This window comes from Caretta caretta, chromosome 12, assembly GCF_965140235.1.
Source record: "Caretta caretta isolate rCarCar2 chromosome 12, rCarCar1.hap1, whole genome shotgun sequence".
Classification (NCBI taxonomy): Eukaryota; Metazoa; Chordata; order Testudines; family Cheloniidae; genus Caretta; species Caretta caretta.
In genome coordinates this window covers 5,261,415-5,287,544 of record NC_134217.1, presented here as the reverse complement: position 1 = coordinate 5,287,544, position 26,130 = coordinate 5,261,415, and the positions used below count along the sequence as shown (strand labels likewise).

General features: G+C 57.1%; 1 protein-coding gene across 3 annotated transcripts in view; it reads left to right on the top strand.

Moving 5' to 3' along the window:
* The window catches only part of EXOC3L1 (exocyst complex component 3 like 1), a 34,421-nt gene that overhangs the window by 5,361 nt on the left and 2,930 nt on the right, over window positions 1-26,130 (top strand). Inside the window, exons 2-13 of one of the 3 annotated variants that reach the window (XM_048816747.2) lie at window positions 4,273-4,360; window positions 6,285-6,445; window positions 9,890-10,109; window positions 10,895-11,573; window positions 11,750-11,867; window positions 16,485-16,610; window positions 18,314-18,414; window positions 19,402-19,512; window positions 19,864-20,005; window positions 22,136-22,258; window positions 23,582-23,737; window positions 25,470-25,594. In XM_048816747.2, the coding sequence (XP_048672704.2) occupies window positions 4,315-4,360; window positions 6,285-6,445; window positions 9,890-10,109; window positions 10,895-11,573; window positions 11,750-11,867; window positions 16,485-16,610; window positions 18,314-18,414; window positions 19,402-19,512; window positions 19,864-20,005; window positions 22,136-22,258; window positions 23,582-23,737; window positions 25,470-25,594 (2,108 nt within the window). In that variant the 5' untranslated portion in view covers window positions 4,273-4,314. Of the gene's footprint in view, window positions 1-2,312; window positions 4,361-6,284; window positions 6,446-9,889; window positions 10,110-10,894; window positions 11,574-11,749; window positions 11,868-16,484; window positions 16,611-18,313; window positions 18,415-19,401; window positions 19,513-19,863; window positions 20,006-22,135; window positions 22,259-23,581; window positions 23,738-25,469; window positions 25,595-26,130 lie in introns of those variants that run through there. The other 2 variants (XM_048816746.2, XM_048816748.2) reach the window with 2 other exon arrangements.

Below are 26,130 nucleotides of genomic sequence, written 5' to 3'. Positions count from 1 at the left end.
TTTCAAATAAAATAAATAAATTGGAATCAGTGGGGCTTTTCTGATATACACCAACTGAAGATCTGGCCCACTATTTGGAAATATAACTTCCGTTATTTTCCCAGCCCAGCCCTGGTACATGATTCTTTTCACTAATCATTATATACCTAGAGGCAAAGTGCTTTGGTTTTCCTGGTCATCTTCCATCAGATGTGATCTCACAGCCCCATTAAGCCCTGTGATGCTTCCCATGCTAGGCAGAGTGGTTTGTGAGTATTGCAGTTGATCAGCACATTACCACCTAATAGCTTTCATCTGTATTTATTATAAACACAACACACTCCTTAGACCATTTCCAGGGCCAGTCTCCCCAGAATAACTGGTAAGACCTACTTAAAAGGCTTTCCAAAAAATAATTTATTGGACCTAAAAATTATCAAAGTTCTGGGAGTTTTTTCAGGTTCCTGAGCCAGAGTGGAATCCTGTCGGCATTTGGGGGCCGTGCAACACATAAGCATTTAGGGTGTGTTTCAGATATTCAATATTTGGTTGTAAAGATGCACCCTTAGCCTGCTTCCCTCAGACCCTATGCTCTGTTCTAGACAACTAAGCACAGCTGCCGGCATGAGCAGGTGTTTCACCACAGTATGGTTATGATCAAGCTGATATCAAGCAAAACAACCTTCATGGTTGGTAGCATGCACTTGTTTCAATAAGCTTGGTTTGTTAAATGTTTACCAGTGACTTAGTCTGTCACAGGTTGAATCAGAGCCTGGAGGCAGAAGTGATACCTGTACACCTCTTCAGTGCGTATTTATAACCAAGTCCCCTCAGAATCCAGCTCTGGCCCCAGTCACTGGTAAGCATTTGACAAACCAAGCTTATTGAAACAAGTGCATGCTACCAAGATCACAAATAAGTCTTCCCCATGGATCCGGGGTAGCTTTTGTCATCTCTGACCTGGTTTTTGTGACCTCACAGCCATATTCAGATTGACACCTTTGGGCTGGGATTAGGGCTGGTGATGTCCACCTTGGATATTTCATGTTTGGTCTCATGTTAGCTTTTGGTCCTGGAGCACATCTGGCACCTGGCAAAGTTTTGGAAGTATAAGCTAGCTCCAGGGCGTGATTTACTCTGATAAAAATTTTCTTTGTGAATCAAACGCTTTCGCTGAATACAGCTTTATGGCTAGCTAGACTCTTAGTTTTTATTGTTTTTTCCCAGGGCAAATCCGGCTTGTGCACATGAAAAATACTGGATCCATTTTGTACATCTCCTTGGATGAAGTTGTGTCCAGTGAGATTAGCTGATTCCCTTTAGCCAAAATTCCTAAAGAGCACAAAACATAAAAATACAGAAAGTCCGGAGTTAAGTTTTCTTTCAGAAACTTTAGAAATCATTTCCCCTTTCATACATACTATTTTAAGTATTACACTCACATAAATACAAAGGAGAAATCAAATTTCAAATACCTTAAACTGTGATTAAAAACCAGTATAATACAAAACCTGTTGTAGCACCTATAAAAAGGATTAGAAACCTGCTAGGTGATAGACCTCAGACTTGAATTGTTCAAGGGAATCCTCACCAAGTGTGTGTGTTTTTAGAACCTCAGGGATCAGTTCTCGACCCAAGGCTATTTGCTATTTTAATCGATTATTTAGAAGAAAATATACAATCATCACTGATAAAGTGTGCAGATTACACAAAGCTTGCTGGGATGGTAGATAATGATGAAGACAGGTCAGGAAGGCCAGGTGTACACTAAAAACTTTTGCCGGAATAGAATTATTGGTTAGCATGTGATTTTTTTTTAATGACATTTCTATACATGGTGTAGACACAGTTATACTGGTCTAAAAGTGTTTTTGTCTCCATAGTTTATTTCACTTGGGGAACAAGTATAAGCTATATCAGCAAATGCATTTTTTTGCTGGTATAAACTGCATCTGCGATAGGAGGGTTTGCCAGTATGGCTATACCTATAAACCTTTATACACCATGATCTGGTTTGCTTAACTGGGTGCAATCAAACTATATACGTTTCCATTACAGTCAAATGCAAAGTCCAACATGTAGGAACAAAGAATGCCAGCCATGCTTACAGGATGGGAGGCTGTGTCCTGGAAAGCAGTGGCTCTGAAAAGGACTTAGGGGTCATGGTAGAGACCAACCAAACATGAACTCCCAGGGTGACGCTGTGGCTGAAAGGACTAATGTGATTCTTGGCTGTATAAACAGGAATATCAAGCAGGAGTATTACATATGTGTGTAGCACAGGTGAGACCACTACTGGAATATGGTGTCCAGTTCTGGTGTCCATCTTTCAAGAATGGTTCAGAAAAAGCTGCAAGAATAATTAGAGTACTGGAAACAGGTTTTATAGGGAGAGGCTTAAGGCACTCGATCTATGAATCTTATCAAAAAGAAGATGAAGAGGTAACGTGATCATGGTCTGTCAGTACTTACATGGGGAGATTTCTGAAAGCAGGGGGCTCATTAATCTAGCAGATAAATGCAGAATGAAATCCAGTGGCTGGAAGTTAAACTAGACAAACTCAAACGGGACATAAGGCACACAACGGTAAGGAGAATTAATCGTTAGAACTACCTGCCAAGGAATGTGGTGAATTCTCCATCACTGAAAACATTTCCATCAAAACTCATTGTCTTCCTGAGATGACCACAAATTCTTGGGCTTAATGCAGGAATTACAAGTTACATTTTTTTTGCCTTGTGTGACGCAAGAGGGACAACAAGGGGACCCCATGTGATCCCTTCTGGTCCTAAGATCTACGAATCTAGGAACTGTGGCCAGTTTTATATTTTGTAAAATAATATTGCACTTTAAGGTCTGGTTGACAAGTTTCTGTGTCAGATGTAGAGTTGGGCAATTATCCTAACAAGCACTGTTTGTTCCAGAGGAATACTGTATTGTGTTTGGGTGATGCTATTTGTGTTTGGGTGATGCTATTTGGGTATTTAGTGGTATAGCTCAAAATACAATCTCTGAAATATAAAGGGATCTTTACAGTTCATGCAAAAAGTGTAAGTCAGATATTTGTGGTTGGAATTGTTGTACATATTTGCAGTAGGTCTTCTGCATTTCTTCTTTCCATTTCTGTGATTATTTTGGGTGGTAATATCCATAGATTTTCACCATTACTTTGGTGTAATTCTCCAGAATTGCCTGAAACACTGTGCCCAGTTAGCAGGGGTTCTGGGAAAGGGTTACATGAGTCCTGCTGATTCACAGAGGCAGGTGACTCATTGCTCCATCTAGGAGATGGGAGTGTCTCAGTGGGGAGAGAGGATCTAGGGTGCGAGCTGAGCAGTTTTGATTGAGGGAGGAACTCTAGGAGCATCCCAGTCTGGGGAGAAGATTGTATTGTTCTTGTCTGTGTTCATAAAACCAAACCTTGGGAAGGAGGTGGGTTTGGACTATGAGAGCAGGTTGGGAACAGCTCCTGTTCCCAAAGTGACTTCTCAAACTGGTGAAAGACCCTTACTTTGGGATTTCCTGTGGTTTTTAGTGTCTTTGTTATTTTGCGACTGAACTCCATGGTAGGCAGGTTTTTGTGGTGGTCAACAATATACACACAAGCAGCCAGTGGCACAGACAAATGCCCATAGAGTATGAACGCAGGCACATAGAGTGTGAACTCCAAGACACACAACACATGGTATGAACAGAGGCAGCCACATGCAGACAGATGCACACATGTTATACACTCAGGCAGCCAAATACACAAGCATATGGCAACAACGCATAGCCGGCATAAGGGAACTGGAGAGACATCCACCTGGGGCTCAAACACATAGGAACACAGATCCATGCACAAAAATATACAGGTACATAACGGGAAACATGCCTCTGCAAAGGCAGCCACAATCCCCTACACATCCAGACGTACACACAGCCAAGCACATGTGGTATGCACACCCACAGCCCTGCGCACATGACCGGCACACATTGCCATGCAAAGACATGTACACACAGTATGCACACACAAACCTGTGCACACAGACATGCACATATGGCGTGCACACACAGCCACCCACGGGTGGCATGCTGGGCACACACAGGCATGCACAAACAGCTATGCACCCACAGTATGACACTGTGCATGGAGCGAGTTACATTCACAAAGAGTGAAAAATGTCAAGAGCAGGAGCTGCCTCCCCCTCCCCCCCGACATCCTGAGTGTGTCTGCAGTAACACAATGAGCCCCTGAGGAGCTGTGAGTGGAATCACTGAAGGAAACTGCTGGCTGTGCTTCCTCTCTTCAGCCCAGCCCTGTCCTCTGAACCCTGCACACAGCGGCTGGAGCCATGGGCACGTCTGCCGAGCCGGAGGAGGACTCCAGCAGTCGCAGAGGTAATGAGAACTGCAGCTCGAGGGAGGGCAGCGGGGGCCGCAGGGCTCACGCAGCCCATGCTGGGCCAGTCCCTCTGGGGAGTGGTGTGACTCCCTGCACTGGGGTGACCGTGGTGAAGCCTGGCTCCAAGTCTGGGGGGGTTCTCAGTCACCTGTCCCTGGCCAGGATCCCTTCATAGCCTGTGGGGTAGTGAAGATGGGGGTAATCCCCTGCCCCTGGGGGGGTACATCTCCTCTGCCTGCCATCTGGGCATGTTTAGGATCGCTGCCTCTGCCCTGCCCTTGGGAAGAGAGTGATGGAACGGGGCAGGAGGCTCATATGGCAAAGCAGCTATTCCTACAGTGCAGTGTTGAGGCATTAGGCCGGTGCTATTTCAATGTCCCAGGACTGGGGCTCCCCTGGGAAGTGATTCCACAGCCCAGCCAACCCCTCACTGGCAAGCAGCTTTCCTCTGTAGCCAGCCTGCATCTTCCCTTCCCATCACCCCTTTGCCCCTTATCACAGCCCCGCTACCCTGGGACTAACCCCTCTGCAAGCGGCGCTCCCACCCAGCAGCAAGCTGCAGGCACTTCTGCCTCGTGTTAGCTGGTTTGTCCCAAAGCCCTTTCGCTTTCTCCACAAATCCATCTTTCCTCCTGCCCTTGGGCTGCCGTTCGCCCAGTCTCCTGGGCCTGGTGGTGCCCAGAACCCAGCCCCGTGAAGCCCTACCCAGGCAGACGCGGGGCGTGGCCACTGTGTCATAACTACTGACAATCCCAGGGGCCGCTGCGCGGGGGGAGCTGCTGGCGAATGTGGGGCATGGAAATGAGGGGAGAGGCAGCACCAAGTTCGGGGAAGAACCTCAGCCAGCCCTTGGCACGCCCACGGCATTGTCTGTGCCAGGCCAGGAGAGCAGCAGTGCTGAGAGAGGGCAGGTGCCAGGCAGTGGCCCCAGTTGGGTCTGCACTGCTGCGCAGAGCAGGGCAGTAGGACCTGGGGAGGGCTGCTCTGGTTCACAGACGCAGTCTGAGACAGGCACACAGAACCAAGGTCGTTAGGAGACTGAAGAGACACCCGGGGCCATGCGACCTCCAACATCCATCTGGGCCTGTTCAGGGAACCCCATTTCACCCCCCACTGTATCTGGAGCAGCGTTCAGGGCACTCCTCATTCCTAGCTCACCTGAGCTCCCTCTCCCCAGCACAGGTGCTCAGGGGAGAGGCTGTAACCCGGCTGCTGGGGAAGCAGCGGTGGGCAATGCCCAGGGGAGGGGCAGGCTCTGTGCCCAGTGAGTAGGACTGGACTGACCCCAGACTGCTGCGTTCCCTGCTTGGTCACAAAGTCCCTGCCAGCTGCGGCTGTATCTTTCCTGCTGAGTCACTGCCTTGCTCACAGGCCCCTATCAGCGGCTCCCAGGCAGCAAACCCATGGCATGGGGCACCTCCAAACTCCGTGCAGCCATCCCACTGGGAGCTCTGGGGCAGTCAGGAAGGGGGCAGCCTCATGGGGCTGTGTGGAGTAGGGCCCTGCACACAGGCAGGCTGAGGGACACTTGACAACTCTGTCTGGCTGTCCCCGTATGTGTCCATCCCTCGGTCCCCGTGTGTCTGTTCCCCATATCCCCTAGGGTGTGCCTGTCCACGTGTGTGTCTGTCTGTCCACATCCCTTACTGTGCTTCTGGCTGTCCGTATGCTCACTTTTCTAGGATTTTATTAGGTCTCTCACCATGGTGGCAGCTGAGCGCTCGTTTGTCCCCACATCCTCATGTGTCTGCCTGTCTGTCCCTGTCCCCATGTCCGTGTGTGCATGCAGGCATGTGTACATTCACACCCTGCTTCCTGTGCCTCCGTCCTCTGGAAGCAGCCGGAGTGGAAATGCTCTTCCTGTCTGCGAAGGAGACGCTGCCTCCGGTTTGTTTTCTTAACTGATAACATTGCCCCTAGATGAGGAATGGCCAGAAGTGGAGAAGGCGGAGAAGTTAGCAAGAGGCGCTGCTTTGAAATGGGCCTCGGCGGTGTTTTACCGCCCGGACAAGTTGGAGGGTCTGGGACACTACCGGAGCCGGGAGGCCCAGCGAAACAGCTCGATCCAATCCCGGCTAAAGGTGGGTGCTCATTGCAGGGGGCCCTATGCCCAGAGAGGTTAGGCCTCCTGTGACCTGGGATTCCTTGCCCCAGGGGAGCGTATGCCATTTTCTAACACTTAGTCCATTCGAAACTGGAGCCATTTCAAAGCAGGAAAACATGTCAGGACACTGCTCAGCTTTCCCAGAACCGAGCCCAGGGCTTTTTCTAGTTCTTTCAGGAAATTTGCCTTTAGACTAAGAGTGTGAGAAATTGTGGGCATAAAGTCAGAGGCATTTTTGGAAGGAGCCGGGACTCTCCGGCTGGAACTGCTCCAGCCATACCAACGGCAGGCTGCAGGGATAGCACTGAACTGGGGAAACGACCAAAACGCACGTCTGTCCCAAATCACAATGAACACGACAGAGCAGAGCCCAAGGCTTTCGGATCACATGCCCATCTGGCCACAGGTGCCAACTTTCATTGGTGCTGGTGGGTGCTCGCACCCCCCTGCCCCAGCCCCAACTCTGCCCCCTCCCTGCCCCTATTGGACCCCTCCCCAAATCCGTGCCCCGGCCCGCCTCTTCCCCCAGCGCACCAGGTTCCCCCTCCTCCCCCCTTCCTCCCAGGCTTGCCGCGCGGAACAGCTGTTTCACTGCGCAAGTGCTAGGAGGGAGGGGGAAGAAGCAGGACCCAGGGGCGCGCTCAGAGGCAGAGGCGGAGGTGGAGGTGAGCTGTGGCGGGGGCGGGGAGCTGCCGGTGGGTGCTCAGCACCCACCAATTTTTCCCCGTGGGTGCTCCAGCCCTGGAGCACCCATGGAGTCGGCGCCTGTGCAGGTGGCCAGAGACTTGTCTTACTGGCCTGTGAGCTCAAGTTTTCAATGTAAAAAAAAAAAAAAGCAGACGGGGGGGGGGGGGCTGCTAACTGACCAATAAGCATCACTCCCACCACCAGCGCATCACCAGCATGAACGGAGACCCAAGCTTCATTCCTGGGCCCGTGCCAAGGCAGCGGGGGTCACAGCAGTTCCTGCGCTGGGGCAGCGGGTGAGGGGGATGCCGAGCCGCGTGAGCATCTCCGGAGGCTGTAGCTGCTGTTCTTCGCTCTGCTCAGAGATGATCTCCCAGTTGGACGGGGGAGGGCTGGACGCAGAGCAGCCGGCTCGGACCGATCTCGCCTCGGGGAAATCCCGGGTGTCTGTTTGTGTTTATAAAGATGCTCCGGGCCCAAAGGGAGCAGAGCTGGGGAGAGCAGCTGCTGGCTGTTGTCACAAGGCAGGGTGGGACATGAGGACGAGGGGGTGACCTGTCTGGTGGTGAAGAAGGGGGCGCGTGGTCTGTGGTCACTGTGGGACCTGAGCACCGAAGGGAGAGAAGGCGGCTCCCCACAGGAGTTTGTGGCCCAGAGCAGCAGCAGCCTCAGTGTGTGTGGGGGGTGCTCCCGGAGAGCCATTCCCACCTCCATTTCCATCTGTGCCCCATGGCCGGGTGGAGAATCTGCTCTGGTCAAACCAAGAAACATAGGAGGATCCCAGGGAGAGCGAGGCGGGGGCTTGTCCCCTGCTCACGTCTAAATCCCAGAAGCCACGTGGAAGCGTGGGTATGGACCAGGGGGGATTGCTGGATGCTGCCACGGCACGGCAAACTCCCCCGGGGCCACGGCGGCTGTGGCTGAGACATGCAACTAATGATTAACATCCGAAGGGGACAGCCTGCTCCCTGGCCCCCCAAATCATCTTTCCCCACGCCTACACGTCCCCCCCACGGACATACCCTTCCCACGCAGTACCGCAGCCACCCACCCCTCCCACAATATTACACCGACGCCCACCTGCCCCACCCCCAGTATTGCACCCGCCCTCTCCCCTGGTATCACCCCCACCCGCCCCTCCCTCAGTATTACACCCTCCCCGCCCTCCAGTGTTATTACACTCCCTGTGCCAACCTGCCCCTCCCCCAGTATTTTGGTTTCACCCCCAACCCCTCCCTGCCTCACCCACCCCTCCTCCGGTATTACCCCCGCAGCCACCCACCCCCTCCCGGTATTGCACTGACCCTCTCTGTGCCAACCCACCCCTCCCCCAGTATTATGCCCACCGACCCCACACCCGCTGCCCCACCAGTATTACTCCCATGCTCCCCACACCCACATTATCCTCCCTCTACCAGTTGGTATCAAGAAGTCCCTAGATCAGAGAGTAATTATGGGTTAGCAGGGGTCTGGAGGGTTGTGTAGGGTGAGGTTAGAGGAGTGGGGGGGTCTAGAGGGGCTGTGTATGGTGGAGTTAGGAGAGTGATGGGTCTGGAGGGGCGGTGTAGGGTGGGGTTGGGGGAGTGATGAGTCTGGAGCATCTGTGTAGGGTGGGGTTAGGGGAGTGATGGGTCTGGAGGGGCTGTGTAGGGTGGGGTTGGAGGAGGGGGATCTGGAGGGCCTGTGTAGGGTGAGGTTAGAGGAGTGGGGGGGTCTGGAGGGGCTGTGTAGGGTGGGGTTAGGGGAGTGATGGGACTGTGTAGGGTGGGGCTGGGGAAGTGATGGATCTGGAAGGGCTGTGTCGGGGGGGTTCGGGGATTGGGGGAGGGGCTGTGTAGGGTGGGGCTGGGGAAGTGATGGGTCTGTGTAGGGTGGGGTTAGGGGAGTGATGGGGCTGTGTAGGGTGGGGCTGGGGAAGTGATGGATCTGGAAGGGCTGTGTCGGGGGGGTTCAGGGAGTGGGGGAGGGGCTGTGTAGGGTGGGGCTGGGGAAGTGATGGGGCTGTGTAGGGTGGGGTTAGGGGAGTGATGGGGCTGTGTAGGGTGGGGCTGGGGAAGTGATGGATCTGGAAGGGCTGTGTAGGGGGGGTTCAGGGAGTGGGGGAGGGGCTGTGTAGGGTGGGGTTAGGGGAGTGATGGGTCTGGAAGGCCTGTGTAGGGTGAGGTTAGAGGAGTGGGGGGGTCTGGAGGGGCTGTGTAGGGTGGGGTTAGGGGAGTGATGGGGCTGTGTAGGGTGGGGCTGGGGAAGTGATGGATCTGGAAGGGCTGTGTCGGGGGGGTTCAGGGAGTGGGGGAGGGGCTGTGTAGGGTGGGGCTGGGGAAGTGATGGATCTGGAAGGGCTGTGTCGGGGGGGTTCAGGGAGTGGGGGAGGGGCTGTGTAGGGTGAGGCTGGGGAAGTGATGGATCTGGAAGGGCTGTGTCGGGGGGGTTCAGGGAGTGGGGGAGGGGCTGTGTAGGGTGGGGCTGGGGAAGTGATGGGGCTGTGTAGGGTGGGGTTAGGGGAGTGATGGGGCTGTGTAGGGTGGGGCTGGGGAAGTGATGGATCTGGAAGGGCTGTTTGGAGGGGGTTCGGGGATTGGGGGAGGGTCTGTGTCGGGTGGGGTTAGGGAAGTGGGGGAGGTCTGGAGGGGCTGTGTGTAGGGTGGGGCTGGGGGAGCAATGTGGGGGTGGGTAGGTTCTCCCCATACCTGTGGGGCTGGGCATTGCTCACCGTCCCTGCCCTCTGTGTTGCCAGTCGACCGTGCAGTCCCACCTGGAGGGGGTGAGCTCGGGGCTGGAGCAGCTGCGCTCAGCGGCTGGGGACATGCGGAGCGTGCGCCGGGATCTTTGCGCCGTGCGATGGCACCTGCTGGGCAGTGCCGAGGGCGTCCAGAGGCTGGCGCCGCTGCGGGCTGTGGTGACGGAGCACGCGCAGATGGCTGCCGTCATGCGGGCGCTGCCCCAGCTCTCCTCAGGTAAGGGGCACCGAGCCAGGCCTCAGTGTGCCCTGGTGTGTGATACGGCCCCTGCGCGGGGCGCTGGGCCTGGGTGCCCGGCGGGCTTGGAGCCCCGCAGCTGGCTGAAGGAGCCAGGTCCTGGGGACGCTGTCAGGCAAGGGGCTGGAGGTAAGGCCCAGCCCTGCACCTAACTGCAAGAGCACCCGGCGTGGGTGGATGCTGCTCACGCTGCTGCCTCACCGAGGGCATCCCCAGCCCCGAGGTCCCAGGGCGCCGCAGAGTCACCCCATAACGGCGTAAGCCTGGCTATGCCCCCGTAGCCACGTGGTCCCCAGCAGACGGACCCCGTTGGCTGGGAGAGGGGCGTGGGCACAGCGGGGGCCTGCCGGGTGCACATCATGCTCCCGCAGAGCCCCAGGCCATTAGGGAGCAGTCTGGGCTCTTTTGGCCAAGCACGTCCTGGGAGCGCAGCTGCCTGTCTGGCGACAGTAGGACCCAGGCTTTCTAGCCAGGAGCTCCCTGCTCAGGGACTGCCAGTCCTGTCCTGTGCCCACCCCACCCTGGACAATGGGGTGAGCAACTGCCCAGCGTGGTGCCAGGCACAGGCAGGCAGCTAACACTGCCTGTGGGGGGCCGCAGGAGGAGGTTTCTAGGGGGCCTGCTCAGAAGGTCTCTCTCCCCCTTGCCTGCGCTGAGCGTGGGAGCCCGTGTTCCCAGCGCTGGGCCCTGCTGCTGTCCGTGCAGGGCAGCTCGGCTCTGGCTCCCACAGGGTCCAGGCTGTTGGATGTCTCCTCTCCACGCAGTACACGAGCTCCTTGCCCAGTCCCTCCATCTCCTCCAAGGCCAGCAGCTCCTGGAGGCCCACGCCGGGCTCATGGCGCTGGAGCGCCTGCGGGACGACATCTCCTCCCAGCTGCACTGCAGCAGCAGCCTCCCGAACGACCAGGCCCTGGGCGTGGTGGAGTCCTTCTTCGGGGGCCTGCAGGAGCTGAGCGACGCACTGGCCCAGCAGCTGTGGCGCGTCGTGGGCGGCAGTGTGAGGCTGGTGCAGGAGGACCCAGCCCTCTTCGTCTCTGCCGTGCGGATCATTGAGAGAGAAGAGAGCGTCGATGATGCCCTGCTGCTGGGACCCCGCGCCCACCGCTTCCCTGCCCCTGGGCGCCCCAAAGCCTGGAGGCAGCGGTTCTACCAGGTCATGCAGGAGACCATCGCTGCTGCCCACTTCAAGGCCGCTCACGGGGACGTGAAGGGCCCGGGACTGGGCCGGCACCTGGCCGCGCTGCAGAGTGACATCCTTGCGGAGCTGCGTGTGGTGAAAGACCTGATGGTGCAGTGCTGCCCACCTCACTATGACATCCTCAGCATCTGCACCCGCATGTACCACCAGGGCCTCTCCGACCACCTGCAGGACATCCTCAGCAGGGACCTGGACAAACAAGAGATCTTCATGCTCCTCAGCTGGGTTCTGCATGTGTACCACAGGTCAGTGCCGGGCAGGGGGTGGGGGAGCTCGGGGTGTGTGTGAGGAGCCCGGGGCTGGCATGGAGGGGGGGGTGCGCACACCCGTGGATGTTTGATTTGGAAGTCCGATTTGGAAGTCGTCCATCTGCCTGGAGCACATGGTGTTATTCACTGGCTCCCCTTGTTCCTCCCCGCAGCCCGGAAATGATGGGTCACCCAGACCTTCTCCCCGAGGTGGACGTGTCTACTCTGGAGCCCCTGGTGTCCCCAGAGGTGGTGGAGCAGATGGAGAGGAAATATGTGGCGAAAGTCAAGGTGAGTGAGCTAGGGAGGATGCGGTAGCAAGCATCCCACGCAGGCCTGGAGTTGCCCATTTCGGAGAAGGGGTGGTGAGGGCCCAGCAAAACCTGAGAATCAAGCCATGACAGTGTGTGTGTCTCTCTCTCTCTCTCTCACACACACACACACACACATACACACAGAGTGCTGTGTGCTCTGCTGGGCCCCTCCTCCCCTGTTCATTCACCCTCTGCCCCGTGGCAAGCTCCCTGCAGTGACAGGGCCAGGAAGAGCCCATTCCACTGCCCCCCGGTTCCGACGGAACAAGTGGACCAGGTTTGTTAATATCCAGTATTAGACAGCAAAAAGAAAAGGAGTACTTGTGGCACCTTAGAGACTAACCAATTTATTTGAGCATGAGCTTTCGTGAGCCACAGCTCACTTCATCAGATGTTTACCGTGGAAACTGCAGCAGACTTTATATACACACAGAAATCATGAAACAATACCTCCTCCCACCCCACTGTCCTGCTGGTAATAGCTTATCTCAGCCATGCGGAACGCAATGCCATCCACAGCCTCAGAAACAACTCTGACATCATAATCAAAAAGGCTGACAAAGGAGGTGCTGTTGTCATCATGAATAGGTCGGAATATGAACAAGAGGCTGCTCGGCAGCTCTCCAACACGAGTTTCTACAAGCCATTACCCTATGATCCCACTGAGAGTTACCAAAAGCAACTACAGCATTTGCTCAAGAAACTTCCTGAAAAAGCACAAGATCAAATCCGCACAGACACACCCCTGGAACCCCGACCTGGGATATTCTATCTACTACCCAAGATCCATAAACCTGGAAATCCTGGGCGCCCCATCATCTCAGGCATTGGCACCCTGACAGCAGGATTGTCTGGCTATGTAGACTCCCTCCTCAGGCCCTACGCTACCAGCACTCCCAGCTACCTTCGAGACACCACTGACTTCCTGAGGAAACTTCAATCCATCGGTGATCTTCCTGATAACACCATCCTGGCTACTATGGATGTAGAAGCCCTCTACACCAACATTCCACACAAAGATGGACTACAGGCCGTCAAGAACACTATCCCCGATAATGTCACGGCTAACCTGGTGGCTGAACTTTGTGACTTTGTCCTTACCCATAACTATTTCACATTTGGGGACAATGTATACCTTCAGATCAGCGGCACTGCTATGGGTACCCGCATGGCCCCACAGTATGCCAACATTTTTATGGCTGATTTAGAACAACGCTTCCTCAGCTCTCGTCCCCTAAAGCCCCTACTCTACTTGCGCTATATTGATGACATCTTCATCATCTGGACCCATGGAAAAGAAGCCCTTGAGGAATTCCACCATGATTTCAACAATTTCCATCCCACCACCAACCTCAGCCTGGTCCAGTCCACACAAGAGATCCACTTCCTGGACACTACAGTGCTAATAAACAATGGCCACATAAACACCACCCTATACCGGAAACCTACTGACCGCTATTCCTACCTGCATGCCTCCAGCTTTCACCCTGACCACACCACACGATCCATCGTCTACAGCCAAGCTCTGCGATACAACCGCATTTGCTCCAACCCCTCAGACAGAGACAAACACCTACAAGATCTCTGTCAAGCTTTCTTACAACTACAATACCCACCTGCAGAAGTAAAGAAACAGATTGATAGAGCCAGAAGAGTTCCCAGAAGTTACCTACTACAGGACAGGCCTAACAAAGAAAATAACAGAACGCCACTAGCCGTCACCTTCAGCCCCCAACTAAAACCCCTCCAACGCATTATTAAGGATCTACAACCTATCCTAAAGGATGACCCAACACTCTCACAAGTCTTGGGAGACAGGCCAGTCCTTGCCTACAGACAGCCCCGCAACCTGAAGCAAATACTCACCAACAACCACATACCACACAACAGAACCACTAACCCAGGAACTTATCCTTGCAACAAAGCCCGTTGCCAATTGTGCCCACATATCTATTCAGGGGACACCATCACAGGGCCTAATAACATCAGCCACACTATCAGAGGCTCGTTCACCTGCACATCCACCAATGTGATATATGCCATCATGTGCCAGCAATGCCCCTCTGCCATGTACATTGGTCAAACTGGACAGTCTCTACGTAAAAGAATAAATGGACACAAATCAGATGTCAAGAATTATAACATTCATAAACCAGTCGGAGAACACTTCAATCTCTCTGGTCACGCAATCACAGACATGAAGGTCGCTATCTTAAAACAAAAAAACTTCAAATCCAGACTCCAGCGAGAAACTGCTGAATTGGAATTCATTTGCAAATTGGATACTATTAATTTAGGCTTAAATAGAGACTGGGAGTGGCTAAGTCATTATGCAAGGTAGCCTGTTTCCTCTTGTTTTTTCCTACCCCCCCCCCCCAGATGTTCTGGTTTAACTTGGATTTAAACCTGGAGAGTGGTCAGTTTAGATGAGCTATTACCAGCAGGAGAGTGAGTTTGTGTGTGTATGGGGGTGGGAGGGATGTGAGAAAACCTTGATCTATGCAGGAAATAGCCCGACTTGATTATGTAAAGAGTTGTCACTTTGGATGGGCTAGCACCAGCAGGAGAGTGAATTTGTGTGGGGGGGTGGAGGGTGAGAAAACCTGGATTTGTGCTGGAAATGGCCCACCTGTTGATCACTTTAGATAAGCTATTACCAGCAGGACAGTGGGGTGGGAGGAGGTATTGTTTCATGATTTCTGTGTGTATATAAAGTCTGCTGCAGTTTCCACGGTAAACATCTGATGAAGTGAGCTGTGGCTCACAAAAGCTCATGCTCAAATAAATTGGTTAGTCTCTAAGGTGCCACAAGTACTCCTTTTCTTTTTGCGAATACAGACTAACACGGCTGTTCCTCTGAAACCTGTCAGTATTAGACAGCGTTACACAAGGCTCGGGGTCTCGTACCCAGAGACCTCGGCCTGCTTGGTCCCATGGCAAACACAGCATTAACAGCCTTTGTTACCCTCGGTTAAAGATACAGACAAGAAGGAAAGGTGTAAAGATGGGAATAATTGTCCTTCCGGGGCAACGAGCAGAAGTTAGTAGAGACGGGCTGGAGCTGTTGCTGGTAAAGTCCGATCCTGTTTGCTAGAAGACAAAGCAAAACACACAAAAGGGGAGAGGACAGAACAGCAAAGAGAGAAAATGCAGCATCTATCTCTGGTGCCGATTCTCACTGGTAGCCTCGCTGCTGGAGAAACACAGGCTCAGCCCACGGGCTGCTCAGCCACTCCGAGAGCTGGCAAGCTTGTACCAGCGTCGGGCTGTTCAGGGCATTGCTTTTAACTGCCTCTCTGGTCCCAGGCTAACAGCAGTGTTGCAAAATATACAGTGTCGGCCGGCTAAGCCGGACTCTTATTGGACAGAAGGGAAAAGGAGAGAGGTAGGGAAGAGGAAAGACAAGAGGGAAGGAAAAGGACAACTTGAGGAAGGGGGTGACAAAGTCTCACCTCCCAGCTGGTGTTTGGGATTGATCGGGGTCCTTCTCTCTGGCCCGGTCAGGTCAGGACCTCTGGCACAATGATGTCACGATGGATCCCGGGGGCCCAGGAGACGGCGGGGTGGCAGCCATGATGGTGAAGCCCGCTCCCTTCATTTCTTTCAGTTTGCCAGCTTCCCCCCAGCATCTTCCTGAGGCCCCCAAGGGAGCAGTGGGTGGAACAGCCCAGTCCCTCGTTATTTTGTCCACTAATTAGGCTTTGTTTCCGACAAGCCCATTTTGGTTAATTGAATATGCAGGTCTCTTGTTTACCAGGCCTGAGCACGACACAGGCCTTGAGTTCTATGAGCCAGGCACTTGGGTTGGGCAGAGTCGGGCTCCGGCTCGCTTTCGCGCCTTTCCCCATCACCACAAGTTGTTACGGGTCCTTGTGACCCTTCAGGAGGGTTCTGCTCAGCTCCCACTTAAGGCAAACGTGGGGTTTCCCCAACAGCTCTCACTGCTGAGAGTTTTCCTCCTTAGCCTCCACCATGGCCTCTTCCCCAGCTGCCCCCCAGCGGGCACAGCCCCTCTGTCACTGCAGCCGGGCCCTGCTCCTGAGCTGCTTCTCTGCCCTGCGCGCCCTGCCACCCCGCAGCCTCACTCCCGAGGCTGGAGCGACTGAGGGGGAACAGAGACAAACGCTGCTGCCCCCTGAGCCACGCCAGCTAACAGCATGCCCCTGACATTGCCCGCCCTGTGCCCGCTCCCTCAGCACCACGTCGGCGGGATGCCTTCCTTTCCCAGCACGTGGTGGTGCTGCCTGGAGAGACAGCCCTACCCGCCAGCCTGAGCCATCCTCTCATCTCTCCTGCTGTGCTCCATCCCCTGGCTTCCCCCATGGGCACCGGCCCCTGTGGTGGGAGATACTCTGGTGTTCCACTTGAGCAAATAATCCCAAATGTTCAGCCCTACCCCTGACGGGGCAGCCCAGTCTGCAGCCCCATCTCACTGCGCACATGTGTTTGTCGTGCGGCTCAGCTTTAAACCTAAGCCCCACATTTGCAGTCTCAGCAGAAGGGCGGTCTGTGGCCACCCCGGGGCATTTAGAGCTGCCGCAGCAGAGCAGGGGCCCGGCGTCCCGTCTCACCTCTTCGTCCTCCCGTCGGGCAGGCCAGCGTGACTGAGTGGATGAGGCGCACGCTGGAGGTGGAGTTCAAGGAGTGGTTCAGAGAGGAGGAACCAGAAATGGATCATCTCGGCTTCTTCCAGTCGGCCCTGCCTGTCATCGTCATGCAGGTGGGTGGGGCAGGGTGGGGCTGGGAGTGCTCTGTGATGGGATTGGGCGGGCATCAGGGCTGGGAATGCCCTGTGAGGGGCAGGGCCAGGGCCAGGCAGAGCGGGGCTGGAAGGCTCTTTGAAGGGGTTGGGCATGACATCGGGGCTGGGAATGCCCTGTAAGGGGATGGGCAAGAGGGCTGGGAGTGCCCTGTGAGGGGGCCTGGCAAGGGGGCTGGGAGTGCCCTGTGAGGGGACGGGCAGGGCGGGGGGGCTGGGAGTGCTCTGTGAGGGGGTTGGGCAAGGGGGCTGGGAGTGCCCTGTGAGGGGACGGGCAGGGTAGGGAGGTTGGGAGTGCTCTGTGAGGGGGTTGGGCAGGCCATTGGGGCTGGGAATGCCCTGTGAGGGCAGGGCCAGGCAGGGCAGGGGAGCTGGCAGTGCCCTGTGAGGGGGCAGAGGAGGGAAAGAGGGCTGGCCGTGCCCTGTGAGCGGGCCAGGCAGGGTGGGGCAGGGGGCTGGGAGTGCCCTGTGAGGAGACAGGCCAGGCAGGGGGGCTAGGAGTGCCCTGTGAGGGGGCTGAGGAGGGCAAGGGGACTGGCAGTGCCCTGTGAGGAGCTGGGCAGGGCAGGGGGTGCTGCAGACCCTGGTCATGACTGCCCCCAGCCGTGGCCATTACCCGAGTGCTCTCGGCACATCGGGCTTTCCGCCCGCAGAGCTGTTCTGTGCCTCGGGTCTGTATTGCTAGGGGTCACCTGGAACCCTGGGGCACCCGCTCCTCCGTCCGTGCCCTAGACCTTGCACTGGGCTGGCCTGGTTCTGGGCTCCCCGGAGGACCTGCCTTTCCCCCCATGCATGGAGGGGTCAGTCCTGCCGCTCCTGCAGTGATTGGGCTGGGGGTTCTCCCCTGCGGTAGCTGGGGTGTGCTGGGCTAGGGAGGTTGCCCTCACGGCTTCTCAGATCCCTGGAGGATCTGAGCTGCACCAACCTACCCTGCTCTGGGAGGGTCACGTGGGCTTGGGAGCACTGCCAGTGTGGCCAGGCTGCCAAGGGAAGGTTACCAGAGCGCTGGTCACTCTGCCCTGGCAGCCTCTCCCAGTGCAACACCCCTGCGCTGCCCCACGGCCTGCTTTGGGGGCGGAGGGGAGCAGGGCAGCGAGTGAAGGCCCTGCACAGACACCCTGGCGCCTTCCCCCAAGACATTGCCATCTAGCTCAGGGTATGCTCCTGGGGGCAGCATAGGCACCAGGGAGCAGAAGGTGGAGAGACAGAGAGAAGCAAGAGCCAGGCTCCAAGGAGGGGTAAGGTGGTGAGTGAGCCTGGCCTGAGAGCATAGGGGGGCAGCTGTGGGGTCCAGAGCCATGTTCCCCGCTCCCCACCCCTTGGCAGGGGCACATGCTGCTTAGCCTCACCCCTGAATGTACCATGATGGCTCCATCTCCCCTGGGCCCCGCTGATGCCAGGGGAGCCCACGCCAGGTCCCTTGCCTGGCTCCCACCAGCTGTCCTCTGGCACTGGAACTGCCGGCAAATCCCCAGAGAGCCGAGTGGGGTCCTGCCCTCTGCCCTGCCTGGCACTGGGGCAGCACAGGGGCGAGGCCTGCCAGCCCGGAGCTGGGGGCCAAGGCCCCCAGCCTCACTGAGCAAGCAGCACCGGAGCCCCGGCCGGGGATGTGGGGGGAGCCTGCGGACAGGGCAGTGACCCCGCATCCTGCTCTCCCTGCCCAGATGCTGGATGAGAATATCCGGGTGGCGTCCCAGGTCACGGGCTCTCTGCAGCAGAAGATTTATGCTATGGCCATGGACGAGCTGGAGGCCTTTCTGATCAGGTCAGTGGTGTCCTTGGGGTGCCCCCTGCTTCCTGAGGCCTGCCTTCCAGGACAGGATGGCAAAGGCTGGCGGAATCCCATGCCGCCCATCTCAGGGGGACCGGACAGGCCAGGGTATTGCGGCCTGTTGGAGCGCTGGGCCGTTCCGGGGTCAGGCACCCAGGGGCCGGGACCCCCTTTGGATCCTGTCCCCAGCTGACGGTCTTCACTGAGTGCTCCTTTCCTGGGTACTCAGCCCACGCCCCCCCAGCCTCGCGCCATGGCTCCTAAGGACCCTTCCCCGGCTACCCCTCCGCAGCCCCTCGCTCTCCAAGGGCCTTACAGCCCTGGGGGGGATTAGCTGGCTGTTAGGATCCCGCCACCAGCTGTCTGCTCAGGCGCTGCTCTCATTGGCCTCCTCCTACAGGTGCCACAGCAGGGATGGCCAGGCTGCTGCGTGGGAGAGGGTCATGGGAGCCCTAGGTGTGCCCCATGGCATGCCCTGCCCCCTGCATGGGTGCACGGTGCAGGGTGAGGCTGGGAATGAGGAAATGTGACCCACGCAGTAGCTGGATACGTGCGCCCCCCACCCCCGGCTCCCTGGGCTGCATCCTGCAGGGAGGCAGAGTTACCGGGCGACTGCTCAGCAGCGCTTGCTCCAGCTGATGCAGGATCGGGGCCCTGTGCTCCAGCCTGCCCAGCCCCTGCCCTGGGACATTCCGCACCAGGAGTTTCCAGACATCAGCACCACAGAGGCTGGAATGCCCAGGCTGAGCATGTGCCAAGCCATGCAATGCCCAACGGGCGCCAGGGTGATCTGCCCAGCCGCTGGGCTCTGTGCAGGGCTCAGAGCCCGTTTCAGAGCCTCGCCCACCCAGGGAAGCCCGGGCCTCCCAGAAGCTGCTGCCAGGGGCAGAGGGCTCCCATGGAGAGAGTCCCCGGTGCCCTCCAGCTCCATGGCCGGTCCCCTCTCTGCCAGCCCTCACAGTCCCATGTGCTGTGTCCTAGGCTGCGAGAGGCCCTGGGGGAGTGCGGGAAGGAGCACCAGAAGGACCGAGCCAGGCCCAAGCATTACATCTCCTACCTGCTGGCCGTGCTCAACAACAACATGGCGCTGAGGTAACCTGGCAGGGGACTGGCAGCTCTTTCCCTACGACCCAAATCCGCTCCCCTCCCACTGCTTCCCCAAAGCACATGGCCCCCACACTGGGCACAGACCCCAGTCACTGCTACCCCAGAGCCCCCACCCCCAAGGACACGAGACCCACCATTTCCTCAGAGCCCCTGCACTCCCATATTGGCTCTGACCCCTTCCCCAGAGCCCATATCCCCCCGATTAGGCCTGATTCCCTGCCCTCCACTCCCTGTTCCCCAGAGCTTTCCCCCACCCTTCCTCAGAGCCCATGCTTCCCTTCTCCCAGGCCGTCTGCCCCAGCTGACCATCCCTCAGCTCCTTCTTTCTCCTTCCAGCTCTTCCATCTCCACTTTGCACCCTGGCAGTGCATCTCTTGCCAAGCCCGCTGAAATCCCCTCTTCCCTGAAGACTGCGCTGGACCGGACCCAGAAGAAGGCCTGCCGGCTGCTGCTGGAGGAGCTGCTGCTGGATTTGCAGGTACGCACATCTAAGAGGGGCTGCAGGGCTCCTGGAGCCGGGAATAGCGTAGGGCCAAGAACTGAGTCCCTGCAGGACCCTTCTGGAGACACCCCGCTAGACGACAATTCCCCGTTTACAGCTCCATTTGGATTTAACCAGTTTTCAACTCGTTTAACATGGGCCCTGTTAATTTCATATCATTCTAGTTCATTAATCAAAACGTTGTGCGTTACCAAGTCAAACGCCTTACTAAAGTCAAAGTATATGACGTCACCACCATTTCGCCAACCAAACATGTAACCACCTCAACAAAAGAGATCATTAGCTTTGATAGGATCTATTTTCCATACACCCATCTTGATTAGTATTAATTACGTTTCCCTCCTTTCATTCTTTACCGAGGCCTGTATCAGCTGCTCTATTATCTTGCCTAGGAATTGATGTCAGACTAAAGCTACCCAGGGCAGCCAGTTCACCCCTTTAAAAATGAGCACAGCTGTCACTTTCGTCCAGTCTTCTGGAACGTCCCCACTGCTCCAAACTTATTGAAAACCAACATTAATGTGTTGACCCATAGACCCGGCTAGGCTAGGCTACACTGTGAGGAGAGACACAGTCAACCAAGACAAAAGGGATCGTTTAAAATTTTTTGGACTTTACAAGGGAAAACTCCCATATTGTACCAGGAGCATAAATAATATCGACTATTGCAGAGACTTACTACTTATACCGATAAAGCACAGGTTACCCATTCATCAACCACTGTGAGCTTGTACACACTCTGCCGTTAGTACCAAATCCATTGTTGTCAACAAGAACAAAAGGGATTTCTTACCAATAGACTGTGTCACTTCAGAGAAGAATCAGCTTTTCCTCTCCTTGGCTGTAAGGCCAGCTCCACTCTTGCTGTCCTGTTCTTTGCTTCTCTTCAGCTTGAAGTGCTCCTTAGAGTCGATATTGCCGTGGCTGGGCCTCTTTCCACTGCGTTTATCCACAGGCGGGGTTTCTTCCCCTCGGGGGCCCTTTTGAACTACATCCATCAACAGATGTTCAAACAGTCCCTCTCTCTGTTCACGTCCTTCAGGTGTCTTGTGGGTGGGCTTCTTGTTCACTGCTTCTAGGACCTGTTTGCATGTAGCACAGCTTTCCGATCAGTCCCCTTTTCCGCCAGTTCCACTTCCTTTCGGTTTCCCTTGACACTCTCTCTCCCGTGTGTCCGGAGATCCTAGCTCACGAACCCGCCTCCCCGCTCCACCGGCGTCCGCTCTCGAACCCGCCTCCCCGCTCCAGCGGCGTCCGCTCACGAACCCGCCTCCCCGCTCCACCGGCGTCCGCTCTCGAACCCGCCTCCCCGCTCCAGCGGCGTCCGCTCACGAACCCGCCTCCCCGCTCCAGCGGCGTCCGCTCTCGAACCCGCCTCCCCGCTCCAGCGGCGTCCGCTCACGAACCCGCCTCCCCGCTCCAGCGGCGTCCGCTCTCGAACCCGCCTCCCCGCTCCACCGGCGTCCGCTCACGAACCCGCCTCCCCGCTCCACCGGCGTCCGCTCACAAACCCGCCCCCCCGCTCCACCGGCGTCCGCTCTCGAACCCGCCTCCCCGCTCCACCAGCGTCCGCTCACAAACCCGCCCCCCCGCTCCAGCGGCGTCCGCTCACAGCACTAACTCTATTTTTTTCTGATTCTTCTGACCTGAAACCTTTCCCTCTTTCCTCCATCTCTCTTCCCAGCTCCCTGCTCTTGCTCTCCTTTTATTTTCTCCCCTCCCCTCCTACGCAGGTTCCAGTTCACCCGCTAGCCCAGCAGCTCAATTCTTCTCCTTCTGTAACAGCTTTTTCCAACTGACCCTTTGGATGGATTCCAAGCCCCCTCCCCAGCTTGAGCCGCCCTCTCCTTGGCTGTCTCTTTCCCCAGGCCAGTATTCGGTCCTGCTGCACCACAGCTGCTAGTGAGGGTTACTACACTAACAAGCTCCTCAGCCAGCTCTTTAAAACTCTTGGATGCAAGTTATCCGGACCTGCTGATTTAAAAATACCCATCTTTAGTAGCTGCTGTTTAACATCCCACTGAGATACTAGTGGAATGGGAGCGAGCAGATCTGGCTGGGCTTGTAGCCTCCGCCTGACACCATGTGTGTGCATGTATGTTTCAGCCCCTGTCCGTGCAGCTGCCGTCCCGCAAGTGGCTGCCTGGGGCCCAGCTGGTGAACAGCATGTGCGAGGTGATCGACAAGTACATGAGAGACTTCTCCCACGTCCGGAAACCCATCTTCACGGTACATGGCTTGCTCCCCTTCGGCGGGTGCATGCTGTGCCCTGGGAAGGGGCATGGTGCCGAGCATGCCCCCTGCACACTGGGGAGCTCCAGGAGGCATGGTGCCTCCCACTGGGACTGCACCCTCTGCATTGGCCCTGTGCCCGTGGGTGGGGGGGGAATAACAGGGGTGGGAGCAGGGCCAGTGGGACCCAGGAGGCTGACGGAGAGGAACTGGCCTTTTGGGGGGTCAGAGCAGTTGGATCCGAGGTTTTCAGGCTGGAGCTGCCCCTCTGCGGGGACCAGATGAGGTAGAACATTCCTGCGCCCTGGCTCCTTTCCAAGAAGCAGGTGACACTGGAGACAGGAGCTCTCTGCAGGCAGGAGCAGCCGTGGCACAAGGGGTGGCCCCCAAAGGATGGGCTGGGGAGCCAGGACTGCCCCCCACCCTCAGACCCTGCCCCCCACTGGCATGGGTAACAGGCAGCACAGCCCAGCCCAGCCACGGGGAAGAGAGCAGGGCTGGAGAGTGAGAGCAAGGGGGCTGGGGGGAGCAGGGCGGGGCTGGAGCAAGGAGGGGAGAAATCGGGGGCGGGGGGCAGCGCTGGAATAACCCACCCCAGCTGTTCCTTCCTGGCCCCAGCTCTCCCCCACCCCCGGCCTCCCCAAATGCAGGCGAGGATGCTGTCCATAACCTTCGGGAGGCCTGCTGGGCTCCTGGGCTGTCCCAGCGGACGGGGCGTCGCACCTGCCTTGGGGAGATGCCCGGGGGTGGGGGGGTGGTCATATTTTTAGTGGACTAGCTTCTGGACATGAGAGAGACGAGCTCTCGAGCTCCCCAGGGCTCTTCAGCTTTGGGAGACCGCTCGGTTCACTGCCGGGAGACGCCCCCGGCGCTCAGCCACCCTTCCCGAATCACACCCCCGAGTCAGTGCCACCCCTGGGGGGACCTACATATTCCTCCCCCCTCCTGTTGGGATCACCCTGCAGATTCTTGCCTCCTCCCGTAGGCCACCTAGCCAAGCTACCGTAGACATGTAGCCCTTCCACTCTCCCCGGAGCCGGCCCACCCGTCCTCGTCACACTCCCTCCAGTCCGCCCGCGGAGATGCCTAGGACGGAGCATGCTGCTGCTGGTGCTGCCGAGCAGTGCCAGGGGCTGCAGTGGCTCCCTGCCCTGGGTTGCCCTGTTGCCCTGCAGGAATCCCACTCACTCCACATTATTCTCCTGTCTCGTTGCTGCTGGTTACGGTTGCCCCAGGTCTCCCCGCTCCCCCCCCCGCGTAGCCACAGCAAATGGCTTCGTGTCTCTCAGTCTCCCGCTCTCCTCTCCTGCCGGGGTCTAGTTCCTGTTGGCCGAGAGCGAGCACCTGGTCATGAATCACTACGTGCGGGCGCTCATGGAGAAGAAGATGGTGTGCCGGAGCGCTGAGGAGCGGAGCCAGCTCTCCACCCGGCTGCACCAGGATGCCTGCCAGCTGAGGGAGCTTTTCCACAACCTGGTGAGAGAAGCTGCATCCCCAGAGACACAAGGTCAGGCTTGCGGGTCGGTATCGCCGGTGGGTGGTCACGGCGGCCGGCTGAGGTGGAGTCAGACGGAAATGTTTCAGTCACACGGGGGCAAGGGAGAGGGAATTATCTGCTCCCCCCCCAGTGGCAATTCATAGTCATTCACGCTGGCAGTGGGTGATTATGGGGCGAGGGAAAGCGTGTGAGAACAACTCTTGCCTGGTGGATCTAGGACGGGGTGGGCAAACTAGGGCCTGTGGGCTGGATCCGGCCCACCAGCTATTTTAATCCAGCCATCGAGCTCCCACGGGAGAGCAGGGTCTGGGGCTTGCCCTGCTCTGGCACTCCAGCCGGGGAGCAGGGTTGTGGTCCACTCCGCATGGCTCCCGGAAGCAGCAGCCACGGGGCTCCGCTCTGCGCGCTGCCCCTGCCCCAAGCGCCGCCCCCACATCTTCCATTGGCCGGGAATCACAGCCAATGGGAGCTGCAGGAGCGGCACCTGCGGATGGGGCAGCACGCAGAGCTGCCTGTCTGCGCCTCCGCATAGGAGCCAGAGAACAGACATGCCGCCGATTCCAGGAGCCACTTGAGGTAAGCGCCGCCCGGAGCCTCCCCCCACACCTCAACCCCCTGCCCCAGCCCTGATCCCCCTCCCGCCCTCCAAACCCCTCGATCCCAGGCTGGAGCACCCTCCTGCACCCCAAACCTCTCATCCCGAGCCCCACCCCCAGCCGGATCTCTCACCTCCCCACGCCCCAAACCACCCCCCCACTCCTGATCCCTGTCCCAGCCTGCAAACCCCTTGGTCCCAGCCCCGAGCACACTTCTGCACCCCCAAACCCCTCATCTCCATCCCCACCCACAGCCGGAGCCTGCACCTCTTCCTGCACCCCAACCCTCTGCCCCAGGCCTGATTCCCCTCCCGCCCTCCAAACCCCTCAGTCCCAGCCCGGAGCACCTTCCTACACCCCAAACTCCTCAAATACACAAAGTAACACAGCTTCAGCAGGAGAGCTTGAGACAGCCCTGCTCCAGACTATCCCATAGCCCACTGGATAGGGCACTCCTGCAACCTGGTAGACCCCAGTTCAAACCCGTCCTGGGGGAACTGAAACTGGATCTCCCATGTGCTAGGGGAGCATGCTACCCACTGGGCTTAAGCTGATAGGGCGGCCTCCGGCTACCTCCTCCTCCGGCTGTTTTCTGATACGAGTCCTCCTTTCCTTTTGCCTTTTATCAAAATGCCTGAAATCAAAACCAGTTTTTCTCGTTGGGTCAAAACGTTGCCTTTTGACATACCTGGAACCTTTCAATTGGTTCAGTTCGGTCGAAACTCTTCGGTGTCCATGACACAGATGCACGAATCCAAAGCGACATTGTTCAGCAGCTAACCGTTTTGGAGGCGTTGACTCACCTTGCCCCTCTCAACGCTAGGCTGAGCCAAGCGCTGGCTGCGGGAGGTTGGATCACCCCTCTCTTAGGCCTGGGAGGGTCAGGCATGGGCACATCAGCCCAGAGGGCTCTCTGTGGCCCAAGCATGGAGGACACACACTGAGTTGCACCCATGGGCGTCGGGCCTGGTTGCTGAGTGTGTCTGGTGAGTTCTCTCCAGCTGGTGCTGCGGGCCAGCATGCCAGCACACTGCTGCCGTATGGCTCCCTGGGGCGGTGCTTTGTGTCTGGCCGGCGCTTAATGCGCCCTGTGCTGGCTGGTTCCTTCCCGCAGGGCCTGGCTGAGAGCGAGCAGACCCTCGAGGTGATATTCGCCCTCCAGGAGCTCATCCGCCTCCAAGACCCGGCCTTGCTCAGCCTGGAGGTCCTGGGATTTATGACGAAGTACCCCGATATCAGGTAGCAAACCCAGCACAGTGAGAAAGGCCCGTTACACTGGGGCGGCCATGGGGCGGTCCTGCCCTGCCAGTAGGGGGAGCTGCCTTCACACAGGCTGTCTCCAGTGTAAGCCTGAACCCCCACCCCATGGCACACGTCTGAAGCACCTTTCCAGTGGTATTCGCAATCCTGTTCATCCCCGAGAGCCACAGGGGCAGGGCCGGGCTCGCCTGTGGGCAGCACAGAGAAGAGAGTCACCAAGTCAGAGTGGCACAGACTGACAGAGAACTGCTCTGGCTCCTGGGGAGGTAGTTTTCACAAGAGTTTTGTTTTATTTCCAAATGTTGAACTTTAGGGCTTCCCACCCCCTTTCGTTGATTTTGGCCACGGAGCGAAATAAATAAATGACTGATGGCCGGGGAGGGGCGGAGGTGGAGCCCACCCTCTTGTTCCTTGTGCTACACTCTGACTTTTCCAGCGAAGAGGGCGGTTTGAAAACTCCCAGCACGGCAGAACAAAAAATGTAGGGAAAAATAAGAAAAGAAAAGACGTTTCCC